The sequence below is a fragment of the Medicago sativa genome, chromosome 5, assembly GCF_051527215.1.
Source record: "Medicago sativa cultivar Bolivia chromosome 5, Bolivia_mono, whole genome shotgun sequence".
NCBI classification, from domain to species: domain Eukaryota; kingdom Viridiplantae; phylum Streptophyta; class Magnoliopsida; order Fabales; family Fabaceae; genus Medicago; species Medicago sativa.
Window position 1 is genome coordinate 49,465,117 of NC_140753.1, and position 18,391 is coordinate 49,483,507.

Genomic DNA, 18,391 nt, shown 5'->3' on the forward strand with positions numbered 1-18,391 from the left:
CTGTCATCTCCCCAATAGGAAAGTCTCCTCGTGCCACCTCTACAAAAAGGCACAAATCAGACCATGGTTAATCAGGTTGTAGCTGGTATCCTGAAGCCAACCAAGGCCGGTGTCATGCAATTTGTTTTTCCACCACCATGCAGCCATGATAGGTTTGGTGTCTTTATCATGCATCACATCTATCTTCTTTCCATTGCTGATGCATTTTAATTTTAAACGCCACTGCAAATAATTAAAATTAATAAAGTGAGTTTAAACTCATGGCTTCACAAATAGATTTTACAGTAAATAAACATGCAGATTTAACAGCACATAAACAGGCAGTTTCAGATATAAAGTAAAAGAGTTTAACATTAATAAATACCTCGCCATCAGCTGCCTTCCTGGCCACGTGCACATGGTACTTCCACATCAGGCCAGTCTCGTGTGGGCCACCGGGATAGTCATCTAGTGGCTCAGGGTCCACCACCTTCTTCTTTCGCCTTCGTTGTGGCTCGGCATCTTCGATTTCCTCGTCCATAGCCTGCAGCTCTTCCTCAAGCTCCTGCTCCTCCATATGCTGCGATTCCACATCAGGCTGCTCTTGCTCCACGTTCATATACTCTTGCTGCTTCGGCTGATGCTCGACATCAGGCTCAACATCAGCACGACGTCCTCTAGCACCCCGACGCCTCGGAGGAACACCACCTTCCTCCTCCAGTCGTTGGCGACGCTCTCTCCTACGGGAAGCATGCCCTGCCTCCCTTACGCGTCGAGTATTAGAGGTTGAACCTTCTGTGACATGCAGATAACACAATCAGCACAGAGAAGTACAAAACAGACGACCAAAACCAATACTGGGTGTTTCTCGGAATTTATTTTCCGGAATGCAACAATACAGGCCGGAAAACGAATTCCGGATTGCTTTAGTTCATAGGAAAAAAACCGAACAAATTACTTGCATGCATACATAAATTGAACTAATCTTCCGTGTGATGTTTGTCAAGGATTCAAATGCGGTCCGTTTGAGCAAGATTTCACCGATTTTGGTTAGATTTTTGCAGTTCGGATTTTGGGATTAGAGGGAGAGAGAGAGAGAGAGAGAGAGAGAGAGAGAGAGAGAGAGAGAGAGAGAGAGAGAGAGAGAGAGAGACAGAGAGAGTGAGTGAAAAGTGAAACTGTAAAAATGGGGCATGAACGCCCTTTTATACTTCGAATGAGTCTGGAATATGTAATCCGGACCAGAAGTTAATATTCCGGAATAGGTATTTCGGAGGGTAATTTAGTCATTTTTTAGGGCGCGTGAGAAGGACACCTGGTGGGAAAAGTAATTCTCTTTTAATAATTGAACTCAACTGAATTTCAGCTTGTTTTATTGTAACATAATCAGGATATAATTACTTTAAACTTACTATTAGGTTTGTTGAGGTCGGTTTTTTTGGTCTGTTGCTTCATAGAGTGATAATGGAATGCATGCAGGGGCGGACCTGAGCAAGGCAGGGTGTGGCAATAGCCACACCAGCCCAGGCCCAGCCCATACTTTTTTTTTTTATTTTTATACAAAGCCAATCTTAAATAATATATATCTTCTATTTCGTAACATTAGGAATTCAACAGTTGTGGTTTGGTGGCGTGGGTTTTGAGTACAATCTTAAATGCTTCTTAAATGTCTTAGGTTCAACTCTCACTTTTTGCACTTTTTCTTAATTTTTTTCAAGTTCAACTCTCCTCTCGTTTGCAATTTTCTTAATTTTTTCAAACAATATAAATTATATATGAATATATATTAAGATTTTATTTTGCAATTTATGTCATGCATTGTCTAATCTATAAAAAAAAATATATAAAGGGAAGACCCATTTTTGGATTGAGATTTTTTACTCCGAATTTATCTAAATTATTTTATCATTTTTATGATTGTCATTTAAATTATTATTGAAAAGTTAAATTCACTAAAATATAAACAACTTTACCACACAAGGAACAAAATGATTGACGATTTGTTACGATTAATACAAATGTTATTATTTGTATAATTTATTTCGTCAAAATTTTAGTCATACTTCTTTCAAAAAAAAAAATTAGCCCCACTAATAATTTAATCCCAGATCCGCCCCTGAATGCATGTGAAGTTGATTAAGTCATATTGCTTAGTTTGAAAGTGAGTAGTTTCCACTGCATAATCTGTTTTATCCGTTTGTTGTGAAAATATAAGGAATGGCAACAATTATGTTTTAAAATAGCTTTAAATATATTAGATGTTTCATAAATATATTATTTTTTGCTTTTCAATTCCTTGTAAATAAATTATTTTTATTTTACATATATACCACTTTTTATTTTTTTATTCTTATGTTTTGTTTTAATCCTAGTAAAATTTATTTATATTGCAATTGATCCGTGTGTCATTTTAGTCGTTCTTTTGGTGGGTTAAAATCAATATTCATGTTACAAGGATTGATTTAATTATGAATAAATTTTGCAAGAATTGAAAAAAACCAAAAATGACAGAAAGTAAAAAATTATATATGTGTAAGGAATTTTTTATTTTTTTTACAACTGAAAACAAAACATGACATATTTAAACGTGAAAAACATATTTTTTTTACTTAGGTTAATGTTACGATGACTTATCTTATAACATGTACCAATATAGTACGTACTCCAAAAAATAAAACCTATCGTAAAACTTATTTTATAAATAATGATCGATGTAGCAAGTAGCATTTTACCACCTAAAACAAACCACACACCTTTTTCCGCTAAATAAGTTTTCAATAATGGGAAAAAGGATGTTCTCGTTTTCTCTCATGTTGTTTCAAGTTTCTAAACCCTTAACAAAAAAAATTCTATTTTTTTAAATTGCAAATGTTTTCTCCCTTTAGCTTAGGTGACGAGGACATTGTGTTTCATTTAGAGAGGTGTTATTTTAGGATGAGTATTGACGACGGGTGGTTATGGATATCGTTTGTCAGTGGTCGTTTCGTGAATAGTGGTGATGTTTATTTTGGTGGGTGTTGTCTTCGTGGGTGTTAAAGGTAGGGTTGTGCTAGGTGTTGTGTAGAGGAGTGTTTTGTATGGAGTTTATGTTCGGGTGTTCCGCCTATATACGATGTCTTTAGTTTGTATTTTCTGATCACCGGTCTCTGTGGATCTAGTTTTTAAATAAAATTTATTGTTAAAAAAATGTTTTCTCCTTTTATATATTAAGGGTCATTTTTCACGTATACGTTGATGAGTTAGATTTCCACATTATTTAAAGGGTCCTGCTAAACGGTGCCCCCGGGCACTGGTTAAGCATACCATAAAAAGGAATTATTATCATAAAAGGAAACTGTTTTAATTTTGACTTTATTATAAATTAATTACACAATTTCAATGTATTAACTACTATATAATTTCCTTTTTCATATCCTTAACCAGTGCCCGGGGGCACCGGTTAGCATTTCCCATAAAAGTTTTATTTGACGCGAAAGGATCCTAATCTCATATTAACCAGCATCCAAACTTTTTTTTTTTTTTGTGTAATTGGAATATTAGACTGCATTACTTTCTGAAAACATTTTAAGTTTATGTTCCTAAAAAAAAAAAAAATTATGATTTTTAAGGTTTGTGCTCATTTTAAATTGTAAACGAAAACAATGATAGATTGATGTAGCAAACAATTGCGATCAAGAGAAGACGAATAGCAAGTTAAGACAAATATATTTGTCGAAAAATAATAAAAAAAACAATCTTTTGCCATTTTCAAACTTATTGAAAATACATTAGAACTTAGAGCTTAGCTCAGTTGGTATGAACAAAGCATAATATATGCAAAGTCTCTGAGGTTCAAACCCGAGTCACGGCACTATTTTTTACATCAGATCATTAAAATCTGATTTAAAGAGCTCCTACTGAATTTGTACGAGTTCTATATTACCAATCTAATAATAATTTTTAAGTGATGAAATATCTTTTAAGCCGTTTAAACTTTAAACACAGTTTGAATAATTTAATTGAATGTTTTCTTTAATTTTGTTTGCACGCTTTTTCTTTTTGTGTATATACTAGTCTTGTCTTCTCATTGCTATATCTCTTGAATCTTTATAACGAAGCAATATCTTTGCACGTCGCTAAATTCCAGGGAATTGCAAATTCTTTATACAGCAAGATCAAAGACAAATTATCTTTGTCACTCCCCAACCAACCCGGAATAGTTTTCTTAACCCCACTTGTTCCCCACTTCTTAAACTTCATATGTTTTTGTTTACCTTTTTGTAAAAGCTGTTTGTTAAGTTATTGTGGTGAAATAAATGTAGCTATATCCAGTGGCGGAGCCAGGAAAAAAAGTTGGGGTGGGCCACTAAAATTAACCGTTGAAAAATTGTTTAAAGTCTCGCAAAATAGACCTATAATTGAATTATTTAAATTTTTCGGGTGGGCCACTACACCACTTTGCGGGAATTTGGATCAACCGAAACCTAAAACCGACATAAAATTGTATAAAATATCACAAAATAGATCTATAATTGAATTATTTAAATTTTTCGGGTGGGTCACTACATCACTTTGCGGGAATTTGGATCAACCGAAACCTAAAACCAACACAAAATTATATAAAATCTCGCAAAATAGACCTATAATCGTTGATTTTTTAATTTTTCCGGGTGGGCCGTGGCCCACCCCAGCCCATGAAGGGCTCCGCCACCGGCTATATCCACTTTTAGTTCTTTAAATTCTAGGGTTTTTTTTTTCCGATTGTAGTTCAATCTTAATTAGTACAATAATTTTATGTGGATTAAGGACTAATTTTGTACGGTAAGTAGGAAGGTTTAAGAAAGCATGATTAACTTCAACAAAAAAAGAATCATGATTAACAGTGGTAGTAATACATACGTACGGTAGCCAAATTTGTAGCTAGATTTTAAGGTGTACATTAGTTTTCTATTTCTATTTTAAGCAACACGGAGGCTTAAAAAGCAACGGTTGGAACAAGTGTAGAAATTGGAAAATCTAAACACCAAGTCTCACGTTAGATAGAAATAATGTTGTGTGAATTGAAAAAAAAGTGGAAGTCTCGTATTGATAGATCACGCACATTGATAGTGTTTATATAGTTGGGGAGTTCACCTCCAAGAGTGTACCTTTAGGGTATTTATAGTTGGAGAGTGTACCTTAGCCTGTTGTAGAAGAAAAGAGAAGGAGAAAATGTGAGATGGAATGAGAACTTGTGAAGGATTGATGGATATTTATGGGGGGGATTTGTGAAGGATGACGTATAGAGTGTAACAGACAATTAATTACGTTTAAAAAATGTGGTAAAACTGGCCTGACCAACCAATGAAACTGGTATGACCAAAGAAAAACGTGTTATATGAGTTAGTCTTCCTTAGCATGTAATCGTCCACATCTGAACTCATCCAAAAACTGTTTGGATTATATAATCTAAACTAGTTCAATGATGTGTTAAAACTCTTACTTTATTGGGAGAGGGAGAGTTCAAATTATATAATCTGAACCATTATTGTACAAGATATTTTTATGGTCTACATTAGACCGACAATTTCTATGGTCCACGACGTACATAAACTTCTATAAAATGGTTTGCTTGTTTTCATATGTAGTAAACCACACCAAATAATCATAGACACTTCGATCATTTGTCTGAACACAAAAGTAGTTCCAGTTTACTATAACGGAGAAAACCCCATATGTTGAGGGTTGAGAATGATGTCACACTATCCAGGTTAAAGGATCAGCTGGATCAAATCAACCGTCAACTCAACCACAGAGAAACAAAGAGGGCAGACGATGTTGAGTATTGACATCCATCGACTGACTCAGCTGAAAGAATTAATGTAGTTCAGCTAGATAAAGCTCAGGAATGACGACGACGTGAGAACCATGTTCTCGATATTTGGTCAGTATAGTACTAAAGGACCAATGGAATTAGACGTTTCTTTGGTTAGATCTTTCGAGATATTCATAAAACTTTGATTCTACCCAGAACATATGAAGAAATCAGGGCTCTGATAAAGGAATCAGATGAAGAAGTTAGTTTGGTTGATATGTGATCTATTATGTTTTGTTTTATTACATGTTTTTGCATTGTTGAATTAAATCGTTTGATGTATTTGAGATTGTTATATTTAATGTATGTCGTTGAATTTATATTTCCTCTGTTAAAATTCATACTTTTTGGGGTGAAGGACGGTTCGAGGTTTAGAAGCTGAACCGATCAAGTACAAGATTTTATGTGGTGCACATGAGACCGATAGTTTCTATGGTCCATGACGCACAAAAACTTGTATAAATAGACGTGTTTGGTTCATTTGTTGTAAAGACAAAAAAGAACTATGAAACATCATCTAGAAGATATGAACACCAAGAGGTTGTTTTGAACTTGATCATGTTGTTGTGACAATAGGAATATGTCAGTTGACAAGGCAGTATGATCAAGTGATGAGTCATTAATTAGTCTATTTTATTGCATTATTTAGTTTAGTTTTATTAAAGATTTGATTTTATTTTATTGCAATTTATTTCCTTTTTGAATATTTTACTTCAAATTGTTTTTTTATTATATTTTAGGAACGAATATATGGTGGAAGGTGTCTTGGAGCAAAAGAAAGAGGACTGGAGCAAATACAGTGCGAAAATACGAAGATACGGAACAAAAATATGTTCCCACCAAGTCAGAAGCTTGGCACGGCCAATGCCAACATATGGCACGGCCGTGCCACCTCCAGAAGCCACTTTTGCTGCTTTTCTTCAAGCCCAAGTTACCCTGTTGCAGCTTTACTGTTTTGCCCTTTTAGTTGCTTAGTTTCTAAGTCGATTGTAAAGCTATAAATAGAGTAACTCTCCACCATAAACATTCACCTTTACTTTGAATATTTTAAGTATTATTTCAATAAAGTCTTTATTTCCTTTTACTTTCTTTTCTCACAATTTACTTTATTGCATTCTCTCTTCTTCCCCCATGTCTACGATGAACATGAGTGAGTAGACTTCTTTATCTTGGGATTGTTGGATAAGTCTAATGACGTAATCCGGATCAAGCCAAGCCTTAAACCCCAATTATATGTTACCTTAATTCCTAATCTAAATTCACCGTTTTAACATGAATTAATTATTATCAAACTGTGGAAGCGAACGTGGAGGGTTTGATAATGGTTAATTCATCATCACAGATATCAATTCATAAAGCGAACGCGGAGCTTTGATATCCGAACAAGTGAATTTAGACAAGGTTTGCGAAACATGAGAATAGTCTAGCAAACCTTGGGACACATAAAGTTTCGATCTTCAAGGGTCCCAAAGGCAATCACCCATGAGAATAGGTGTGGTTGTTGGAGGGATACACTCATTGACTTCGAGAGAAGCTGTGATATGCTAAAGAGAAACTTGTCCTTAGAAATTAAGATTAACATATAATTATAAAGTTTAAGGCTTGCTTGTGAAAAGATTCGTTATTATGACAAACCAATGATCCCAAGGCTCTTTATTATTATTGTTATTTACTTTCAAACAACTGCACTCTCAAACTTCTTATTTCTTTCTCCTCTAATCATTTTCTAAAAGTTAATTAGATTGAACAACTCCCTAGCGGAACGATACTCTACTTACTACTATTACTTCAATAGGACGTGCACTTGCGGTTTGGCCCTATCAAGTTTTTGGCGCCGTTGCCGGGGAGTTGTTGTAATTTGATTAACTTTTTAATAGTGATTAGACTAAAAAAAAACTTTTTCTTTATTTTATTTTATTTTATATATAGAAAAAAATATATCTCTTTCTTTATTCTTTCTTTTTCTATTTTTCTTTTGCCTTTAACTTCTTGGGAAGATAATAACGATATGACTAAGGAATGCACTCTCATAGAGTATGCAATCCCATCTTCAAATGAGTCATACGATGCTATTGTGTACCCAACGGTTGATGACAATTTAGAAATAGAACCTGCACTTATTCACTTGGTGCAGCAAAATTCAATTTTTCGGATCACCCACTGAGGATCCGAATTTTTATATTTCAACTTTTTTAAGACTCAGTGGAACCGTGAATGCAAACCAAGAGGTCGTAAGGCTGCACTACTTTCCTTTTTCCCTAGGGGGTAGAGCTAGTACTTGGTTTAATTCATTGGAAATTGGTTCTATCACTTCATGGCATCAAATGAAGCAAACTTTTCTTGCCCGATTCTTCCCCTATTCTAAAACAGTTCAATTAAGGAATCGAATCACACAATTCACTCAAAAAGATGGAGAATCGCTTTATGATGCGTGGGAGCGTTTCAAAGAAATGCTTAGACTTTGTCCCCATCATGGTTTAAAGAACTGACTTATTATTCACACTTTTTATAATGGTCTTTTGTATCCCACAAAAATTTATGTTGATGCAGCTGCAGGTGGAGCTTTGATGAACAAAACATACACAGAAGCATATGCTTTGATCGAGGACATGGCACAAAACCACTATCAGTGGACCTACGGAAGGGACACCACTAATGTTGCTCCTTCACCCTCTCAGAAAGAGGTAGGTATGTATGAAAATTCTTCCCTTGATCATCTAGCTGCTAAAGTTGACGCACTCACACAAAAATTTGATAAAATAAATACTAGTGCTGTCACACCTGCCCCTGTATCACCTCTTTGTGAAGTTTGTGGTGTATTTGGCCATATTGGCATTGATTGCCAACTAGGTAGTGTTGTTAGAAGTCCTGAGCAAGTAAACTATGCTCAATATAATCAAGGGTTTAAAAACAATCAAATTTTTTTCAAACCCCTCAAAATCTTTTTGGACAACAAACAACACCACCCGATTATGCAAACAACCAAGGAGTTCCTCAAAAATCCAGCTTGGAAATTTTACTAGAAAAATGTGTTATTGATCAATCCAAGCAGCTCCAAGAGCTTAAAAATCAAACTGAATTTTTGAAGGACTCTCTTGCCAAACATACATCGAACGTAGACTCCATAGTTACTCACAGTAAGATGAGAGAGACTCAGACTTCTCAAGTATCCCAACAGGTGGCTACTCCCTCTCAAACCTCTGAAGTCCTTCTAGACCAAACCGAAACCAACCCCAAAGACCATATAAGTGCTATTATTTTTAGGGATGGTAACCAATTAGAGGACCCCGTTGTGAAAATTCAGAACAATGAAGGAGACATAGGAAGTGATAAGCCTCAAAGTGAGAAAACTATAGGAGAGAATTGTAACGCCCTCTTTAATTATTTAATTATTTTTGATGAGTTTTAGAATATAATTACATATTTATGTGATTTATATGAGAGTTATATGATTTATAGAGATTTTATGTGATGTGTGGTGAAGAGTTGTGACTAATTTTATTATTTAATAAAATAAGATTTGAAAATTAAATAAATATTAAGTTGTGGGGCTGTTTTATAAATTTAGAAAGTTTAGTGGTTTAAAAGGAAATAGAAAAGAATAGAAGAGGTATTATAAATAGAGAAGTTAGGTTTAGAGAAAGACATAACGTACGATCAGTTTTTGTGGTGAAAAGGGAAGAAGGAGCCGTCATGAATCATATGCTTCGTGAGGAGAAATAAATTGAACGAGGGAGAAAGAGTTACCATGCTGGTGAAAGAAGATGCAAAGCTATGAAACTGTTTTGGAATTGTTGATGTCGTTGAGTCATTTATATTGTGTGAAAGCCTCAATTCAGGTAAGGGTGAGACTAACTTTCAATACTATTAAGGGTATGATTCTGAAAAATGAATTTAGCATGATTAGGTTGAGTTTTGGTGAGAATTGGGAATTAGGTTTAAGACCGATTTTGATGATTGAACCATGAAAAGATGTTAGATTGATGCAAAAATTAGTGTACAAACCTTAAATATTGCTTAGGGTGATAATTAGATGCTATTTGGATGAAAGGATCATGAAGATAGGTGAAATGTTGTAATTTTTAGGTTTCTGGCCGTACTGACGTTCATCGCTCGCAACTGCGAGCAGGAACACTCGCAATTGCGAGCTAGAACCCGCCGCTCGCCACTGCGAGCAATACAACTCGCAACTGCGAGTAACCATAACGCTCGCCATTGCGAGCAGGATAGCTCGCCATTGCGAGCAGGACTTTAGGAATCCCAGAATGCACGCTTTGCTCGCCGTTACGAGCAAAGTTACTCGCCACTGCGAGTTAGGCTGTTAGTTACCCAAAATTGTCCCGATGCGATCCTTTCGCACGTGTAGTCATGAGTTGATCTTAGAAGTAAGAAAGAGGGTTGTTTAGGATACTTTCAGAAGTTCCAGAAGTCTGTTTAGGTGACCGAGATTAGTAGTAATGATGTATAAGGATTATTTATGATGCTTTATGATGATAAGTTGATATGATTCATTCCCTTTAATGTTGATATGTTATTTAAAACACTATTATATGCTGTAATTGTTGTTGGTTGCTGCTGTTGAATGTTAATGTCTTGAAGTTGCATGAGTCGGTCTAAGTTGCAAGAATTTAAGAAGTTGTCCATGATTAGGGAGTTGTATAAGATGTTCACGTTGTTGTCTAAGTTGTAGGAAGATTGAGTCCATTGCATACTCATTAAGTTGGGGGCTTTAGGCCCGGTAGCCTTGTGCTCATTAAAGTTGGGGGCTTTAGGCCCGGCAGCCTTTGTGCTCATTAAAGTTGGGGGCTTTAGGCCCGGCAGCCTTGTGCTCATTAAAGTTGGGGGCTTTAGGCCCGACAGCCTTTGTGCTCATTAAAGTTGGGGGCTTTAGGCCAGCAGCCTTTGTGCTCAAACTACGTTGGGGGCTTTAAGCCCGGCAGCTTTATGCTCACATGTTGAAGAGCCTAATTACGCTCATTTACGTTGTTGAATGGTACCACATGCATTTGCATATCAAGAGGTTTCACGATGGTTTAAGTTGTTAAGTTGTTAAGTTGATAAGAGTTGCATGGTTAAGTTGAGTCGTGTTGTCGAGTCAAGTGTTAAGTTGAACATGATATTTAATGATGATGATGTATGATGATGGTATTTGATTATGAAGGGATAATATGCTAAGTGATAAATCTTTGATATGTTAATAATGTTTTATGTTGCTAAATGCATTTTAATGAATTATATGTTTAATTTATTGACTGTGAAATCTCACCCCTTCTGCTTGAAAATGTTGCCCTTCGTATGGGTAACTTGCAGGTAATAAAGACTAGAAGTGTTCGTGAGTGGACTCCTCACTCGTGTCTAGGTGCTCTGATACGTAACGGGATGGGGGCTGGCTTTTACTTATATTCCTTACGTGTCTTTTATGAACCTTTTTGAATAAATATTGATCTAACTCATGAGATTTTGATGAGGCCTGCGTGCCAAGACTTTAGTATGCTGAACTATTTTCCGCTGCATGATTTTAGATTTTGAAATTGAATTTGAAAGATAATTATTATTATCCATTTTATGATTTAAAAGAAGTATGTGACATTCCGTTTGTGATTAAATTACTCTGATTTATGATGAAATTTTTAAGTTGGGACAAACGGGGTGTTACAATTGGTATCAGAGCAGGTCGGTCCATCCGGCCAAATAGATGAGTCGAGTAGTGTCGTTGACGGTTGAGATATCGTCATTGAGTTGTCCTGTTTGTTGTTTGTTGTTTAACCCTTAGTATGAACTGGTTGGAGTACAACCATGTTCACATTAATTGTTTTAGTAAGTCGATGTATTTTTTTTCTGCCGAAGAAGAAAGTGGAGTAGAGTTTTTGTCTACTAAGCAGCTGAAGCAGTTAGAACGCGATGGAATCTTGATGTTTTCGTTGATGGCATCTTGTCCATTGAGAATCAAGTAGTGATTGATAGGTTGCAAGTGGTATGCGATTTTCCTGAAGTTTTTCCCGATGAAATTCCTGATGTACCTCCAGAGAGAGAAGTTGAATTTTCGATTGATCTTATTCCGGGAACAAAGCCTGTGTCTATGACACCTTACCGTATGTTGGCGTCTGAATTGGCTGAGTTGAAGAAACAATTAGAGGATTGTCTTGCAAGTGCTGAAAGAGAAGAAGTTATATGTTAAGTTATCTAAGTGTGAATTCTAGTTGAAAGAAGTAAGTTTTCTTGACCTTGTTATTTCTGGCAATGGTATTGCACTAGATCCGTCTAAAGTTGAAGCGGTATCGCAATGGGAGACTCCTAAGTCGGTTACAGAGATTAGAAGCTTTTCGGGATTAGCAGGTTATTACCGCAGATTTATAGAAGGATTTCCTAAGTTGGCACTTCCGTTAACGCAGTTGACTTGTAAAGGAAAAGCTTTTGTGAGGGATATTCAGTGTGAAAACAGTTCTAATGAATTGAAGAAGCAGTTGACGACGGCTCCAGTTTTGATATTGCCAAAGTTTGATAAACCTTTTACAGTATATTGTGATGCGTCCAAGTTGGGCTTAGGTGGTGTGCTCATGCAAGATGGTAAAGTGGTTGCTTATGCATCAAGACAGTTGAGAATTCATGAACGAAACTATCCTACTCATGATCTTGAATTAGCTGCAGTTGTATTTGTGCTTAAGATTTGGAGACATTACTTGTATGGTTCGAGATTTGAGGTGTTTAGTGATCACAAGAGCTTGAAGTATTTGTTCGATCAAAAGGAATTGAATATGAGACAACGAAGGTGGCTTGAATTGTTGAAAGATTATGACTTTAGTTTGAATTATCATTCGGGTAAAGCTAATGTTGTTGCAGATGCTTTAAGTAGGAAGACTTTGCATATATCTGTTATGATGGTTAATGAGTTCGAATTATTGGAACAGTTTAGAGATTTGAGCTTAGTCTGTGAATTGTCACCTCAGAGTGTGAAGCTGGGAATGTTGAAGATTGATAGTGATTTCCTAAAAAGTATTAAAGAGGCTCAGAAAGTTGATGTTAAGTTTGTAGACTTGCTGGTTGCTGATAATCAGACTGAGGATAGTGACTTTAAAGTCGATGATCAAGGTGTGATGAGATTTCGAGGTAGGATTTGTATTCCAGACAATGAAGAGATGAAGAGGATGATTCTTGAAAAGAGTCATAGAAGTAGCTTGAGTATTCATCCGGGAGCTACGAAGATGTATCATGACTTGAAGAAGTTGTTTTGGTGGTCTGGATTGAAACGTGATGTGGCACAGTTTGTGTATTCTTGTTTAGTTTGTCAGAAGTCGAAAGTTGAGCATCAGAAACCTGCAGGATTGATGACACCTTTAGATGTGCCAGAATGGAAATGGGATAGTATATCCATGGATTTTGTGATGAGTTTGCCGAATACTCCTAAAGGGAATGACGCTATTTGGGTGATTGTTGATAGATTGACGAAGTCGGCTCATTTCATTCCCATTAATATTAGTTTTCCTGTGTCTCAGTTGGCGGAGACTTATATTCGAGATATAGTGAAGCTGTCCTTCGAGCATTGTATCAGATAGAGATCCAAGGTCTACTTCTAGATTTTGGAAGAGTTGCAAGAGGCTTTAGGCTCTAAGTTGAGGTTGAGTTCGGCGTATCATCCGCAGACAGATGGTCAGTCGGAAAGAACGATTCAGTCGTTGGAAGACTTGTTGAGAGTTTGCGTACTTGAGCAAGGTGGAACTTGGAATAGTCATCTTCCGTTGATAGAATTCACGTACAATAACAGTTACCATTCTAGTATTGGAATGGCACCTTTTGAAGCTTTGTATGGTAGGGGGTGCAAAACTCCGTTGTGTTGGTTTGAGACAGGTGAGAATGTGGTTTTAGGACCATAAATTGTTCAGCAGACTACTGAGAAGGTAAAGATGATTCGAGAAAAGATGAAAATGTCGTAGAGTCGACAAAAAGAGTTATCATGATAAGCGTAGGAAAGACGCTGAGTTTCAAGAGGGAGATAATGTATTTCTAAGAGTTACTCCCATGACCAGTGTTGGTCATGCATTGAAGTCAAAGAAGTTGACTCCGAGGTTTATTGGTTCATATCAGATATCAGAAAGAGTTGGAACGGTGGCTTACCGGGTGGGTTTACCACCGCATCTTTCGAATTTGCATGATGTGTTTCATGTGTCGCACCTACGAAAGTATGTTCCGGATTCATCTCATGTGATCCAAGGAGATGATGTGCAAGTTAGAGATAACCTTACGGTTGAGACCTTACCAGTGAGAATCGAAGGTCGTGAAGTAAAGAAGTTGAGAGGCATAGAGATACCTCTTGTGAAGGTTGTTTGGGATAGAGCGACTGGTGAAAGAATGATGTGGGAGCTTGAGAGTAAGATGCTGGAGTCTTATCCAGAGTTGTTTGCTTGAGGTATATTTTCGAGGACGAAAATTCCTTAAGTGGGGGAGAGTTGTAACGCCCTCTTTAATTATTTAATTATTTTTGATGAGTTTTAGAATATAATTACATATTTATGTGATTTATATGAGAGTTATATGATTTATAGAGATTTTATGTGATGTGTGGTGAAGAGTTGTAACTTATTTTATTATTTAATAAAATAAGACTTGAAAATTAAATAAATATTAAGTTGTGGGGCTGTTTTATAAATTTAGAAAGTTTAGTGGTTTAAAAGGAAAAAGAAAAGAATAGAAGAGGTATTATAAATAGAGAAGTTAGGTTTAGAGAAAGACATAACGTACGATCAGTTTTTGTGGTGAAAAGGGAAGAAGGAGCCGTCGTGAATCATATGCTTCGTGAGGAGAAATAAATTGAACGAGGGAGAAAGAGTTACCATGCTGGTGAAAGAAGATGCAAAGCTATGAAACTGTTTTGGAATTGTTGATGTCGTTGAGTCATTTATATTGTGTGAAAGCCTCAATTCAGGTAAGGGTGAGACTAACTTTCAATACTATTAAGGGTATGATTCTGAAAAATGAATTTAGCATGATTAGGTTGAGTTTTGGTGAGAATTGGGAATTAGGTTTAAGACTGATTTTGATCATTGAACCATGAAAAGATGTTAGATTATGCAAAAATTAGTGTACAGACCTTAAATATTGCTTAGGGTGATAATTAGATGCTATTTGGATGAAAGGATCATGAAGATAGGTGAAAAGTTGTAATTTTTAGGTTTCTGGCCGTACTGACATTCATCGCTCGCAACTGCGAGCAGGAACACTCGCAATTGCAAGCTAGAACCCGCCGCTCGCCACTGCGAGCAATACAACTCGCAACTGCGAGTAACCATAACGCTCGCCATTGCGAGCAGGATAGCTCGCCATTGCGAGCAGGACTTTAGGAATCCCAGAATGCACGCTTTGCTCGCCGTTGTGAGCAAAGTTACTCGCCACTGCGAGTTAGGCTGTTAGTTGCCCAAAATTGTCCCGATGCGATCCTTTCGCACGTGTAGTCATGAGTTGATCTTAGAAGTAAGAAAGAGGGTTGTTTAGGATACTTTCAGAAGTTCCAGAAGTCTGTTTAGGTGACCGAGATTAGTAGTAATGATGTATAAGGATTATTTATGATGCTTTATGATGATAAGTTGATATGATTCATTCCCTTTAATGTTGATATGTTTTTTAAAACACTATTATATGCTGTAATTGTTGTTGGTTGCTGCTGTTGAATGTTAATGTCTTGAAGTTGCATGAGTCGGTCTAAGTTGCAAGAATTTAAGAAGTTGTCCATGATTAGGGAGTTGTATAAGATGTTCACGTTGTTGTCTAAGTTGTAGGAAGATTGAGTCCATTGCATACTCATTAAGTTGGGGGCTTTAGGCCCGGTAGCCTTGTGCTCATTAAAGTTGGGGGCTTTAGGCCCGGCAGCCTTTGTGCTCATTAAAGTTGGGGGCTTTAGGCCCGGCAGCCTTGTGCTCATTAAAGTTGGGGGCTTTAGGCCCGGCAGCCTTTGTGCTTATTAAAGGCGGGGGCTTTAGGCCCGGCAGCCTTTGTGCTCAAACTACATTGGGGGCTTTAAGCCCGGCAGCTTTATGCTCACATGTCGAAGAGCCTAATTACGCTCATTTACGTTGTTGAATGGTACCACATGCATTTGCATATCAAGAGGTTTCACGATGGTTTAAGTTGTTAAGTTGTTAAGTTGATAAGAGTTGCATGGTTAAGTTGAGTCGTGTTGTCGAGTCAAGTGTTAAGTTGAACATGATATTTAATGATGATGATGTATGATGATGGTATTTGATTATGAAGGGATAATATGCTAAGTGATAAATCTTTGATATGTTAATAATGTTTTATGTTGCTAAATGCATTTTAATGAATTATATGTTTAATTTATTGACTGTGAAATCTCACCCCTTCTGCTTGAAAATGTTGCCCTTCGTATGGGTAACTTGCAGGTAATAAAGACTAGATGTGTTCGTGAGTGGACTCCTCACTCGTGTCTAGGTGCTCTGATACGTAACGTGATGGGGGCTTGCTTTTACTTCTATTCCTTACGTGTCTTTTATGAACCTTTTTGAATAAATATTGAACTAAGACTCATGAGATTTTGATGAGGCCTGCGTGCCAAGACTTTAGTATGCTGAACTATTTTCCGCTGCATGATTTTAGATTTTGAAGTTGAATTTGAAAGATAATTATTATTATCCATTTTATGATTTAAAAGAAGTATGTGACATTCCGTTTGTGATTAAATTACTCTGATTTATGATGAAATTTTTAAGTTGGGAAAAACGGGGTGTTACAAGAATGACAAGCCATTTGTTTCACCATCTCATGAGCCTAAAATTTCTTTAACACAAGAGTTTGCTAAATCCAAGTTAGATGAGCAGTTTAGAAATTTTATTGAAATACTTCCAAACAAATTGCCACCTAAACTTAAGGATCCAAAGAGATTTTCCATACCTTGTGTCATAGGATATAAAACATTTGAGAAAGCCATGTGTGATTTGGGAGAGAATGTTAGTTTGTTGCCATTATCCCTTAGTGAGAGATTGGGTATAGGATAGTTAAAACCACTTTCTAACCGTCACGCTAGTGACTCTAAACAAGCGCTTCGTGGGAGGCAACCCACGCATTTAATTGCTTTAGTTTTGTTTGTTTTAAGTGCTTTGTAGGTAATTGTCCGAGTATGATTCAAGAAAAGCTGAAAAATTTTGAAGCCCTGTGACCAGAAGGTTGGCACAGCCCGTGCTAAGGTTGGCACGGCCGTGCCAGGTTTTTTAAGAAAATTTGAAGGCCAAAGTCAGAATGTTGGCACGGCCCTTGCCAAAAGGGTGGCACAGCCGTGCCCGACTCCTACCCACCTATAACTTCAATTTTTCTCTTCTTCTCCATTCATTCACAAACCACAACCCTCTTTCATCTTCTAAACCTCTCTCTAAACCTCCATAACTATCAACCCTCAAACCTTCATATCTCCATCAAATCTTCACCAAATCACTCCATTCTTTCACCAAACAATCACAAACTTCATTCCAAACACAAACCGCCAACAACTTTCATCCACCTAAACCCATAATTCACCAAAACCCTAATCATTCAAAACCTAACCCAAAAATCACAAATTCTCAACAAATCTCCATAACCAAACCCATACACCACACTAAAACATAAACCCCAACCCTAAACCAATCCTTTCCACCTAAAATCTTCCCAAACCCTAAACCTTCATACAAATCCACACCCAAGGTCAATGGCTTCAAGAAGAAGTGGTAAGGAACCAACAAGCTCTTCCGGTCCTCCCTCAAAGAAGCAAGCACAAGTCAAGAATCATGGAATCCAGTTCAAAGACAACAAGCAAAGGGACAGGTACAAAATTCTTATCTCTAAAACCTTACATCCCTCTTGATATCCTGATTCTTATGATTTGAATGTGCTAGGGCTTAGAGATGATGTCTATAGGCTGATAGGAAGGTTAGGTTGGACTGATATGTTAGCACCTATGCGGGGTTATAAGAATTTCACTTATGAATTTTTGAGCTCCATTGTTTTTACAAAAGATAAGTTGGATTTTGATAACCCTAACCAAAGAGTTGTTTTCCGATTAATGAATGTTGATTATAATGTCTCTTCAGTACTTTTGTGAAGCCTTAGGTTTTGTCAATGAGGGGTATATTCATGATCATTGGGATCCTAGCCTAAAACCGGATTACTATGACCCAGCTGCCTTTTGGAAACGTATCACCGGCCTTGACAACTATGTCCCTAGAGCCAACAAAGCTAGCAACATTCACAACCCGGTCCTTAGGTACCTTCAAAGGGTAATGACTTGCACTATTTGGGGTAGAACCGAGCTAGGAAACACTAGAACCGATGAGTTGTTCATGTTATGGGCAATGCTCTACAACCACCCCGTCAACACCTGTTTCTATCTGATTGATTACCTAGACTTCTTAGGTACTAGACCACCCGGTAGGGGAGACATAGTGGTGGGATGCATCATTACATACATAGCTAGGTGTTTTGGAGTAGGTGAAGATGAGGGGATCAAACCAATTGAGGGAAACAATAGGCTTGACATAGAAACCCTCATTGCTATGAATTTCATCAAACATCGTCCACCCCTCCATTACCAACTCAAGC

The 18,391-nt window shown here is 36.9% G+C and overlaps 1 protein-coding gene, 1 long non-coding RNA gene and 1 other non-coding gene across 3 annotated transcripts; 2 read left to right on the forward strand and 1 right to left on the reverse strand.

The window, feature by feature from the left end:
* Positions 1–8,184: 8,184 nt before the first annotated feature.
* On the reverse strand, positions 8,185–8,291 carry LOC146922670 (small nucleolar RNA R71). Its single transcript, XR_015012978.1, has one exon. It is a non-coding gene; the product is annotated as a small nucleolar RNA R71 (small nucleolar RNA).
* Positions 8,292–13,828: 5,537 nt separating this feature from the next.
* Positions 13,829–14,365, forward strand: LOC146922671 (uncharacterized). The gene is made up of 2 exons (XM_085711593.1): positions 13,829–14,205; positions 14,353–14,365. Exons 1-2 carry the CDS (start codon positions 13,829–13,831, stop codon positions 14,363–14,365), a joined length of 390 nt encoding a protein of 129 aa, XP_085567719.1.
* Positions 14,366–14,570: 205 nt separating this feature from the next.
* Positions 14,571–16,522, forward strand: LOC146922672 (uncharacterized). Its single transcript, XR_015010864.1, has 2 exons — positions 14,571–14,732; positions 16,204–16,522. It is a non-coding gene; the product is annotated as an uncharacterized LOC146922672 (long non-coding RNA).
* The last annotated feature ends 1,869 nt before the right edge of the window (positions 16,523–18,391 follow it).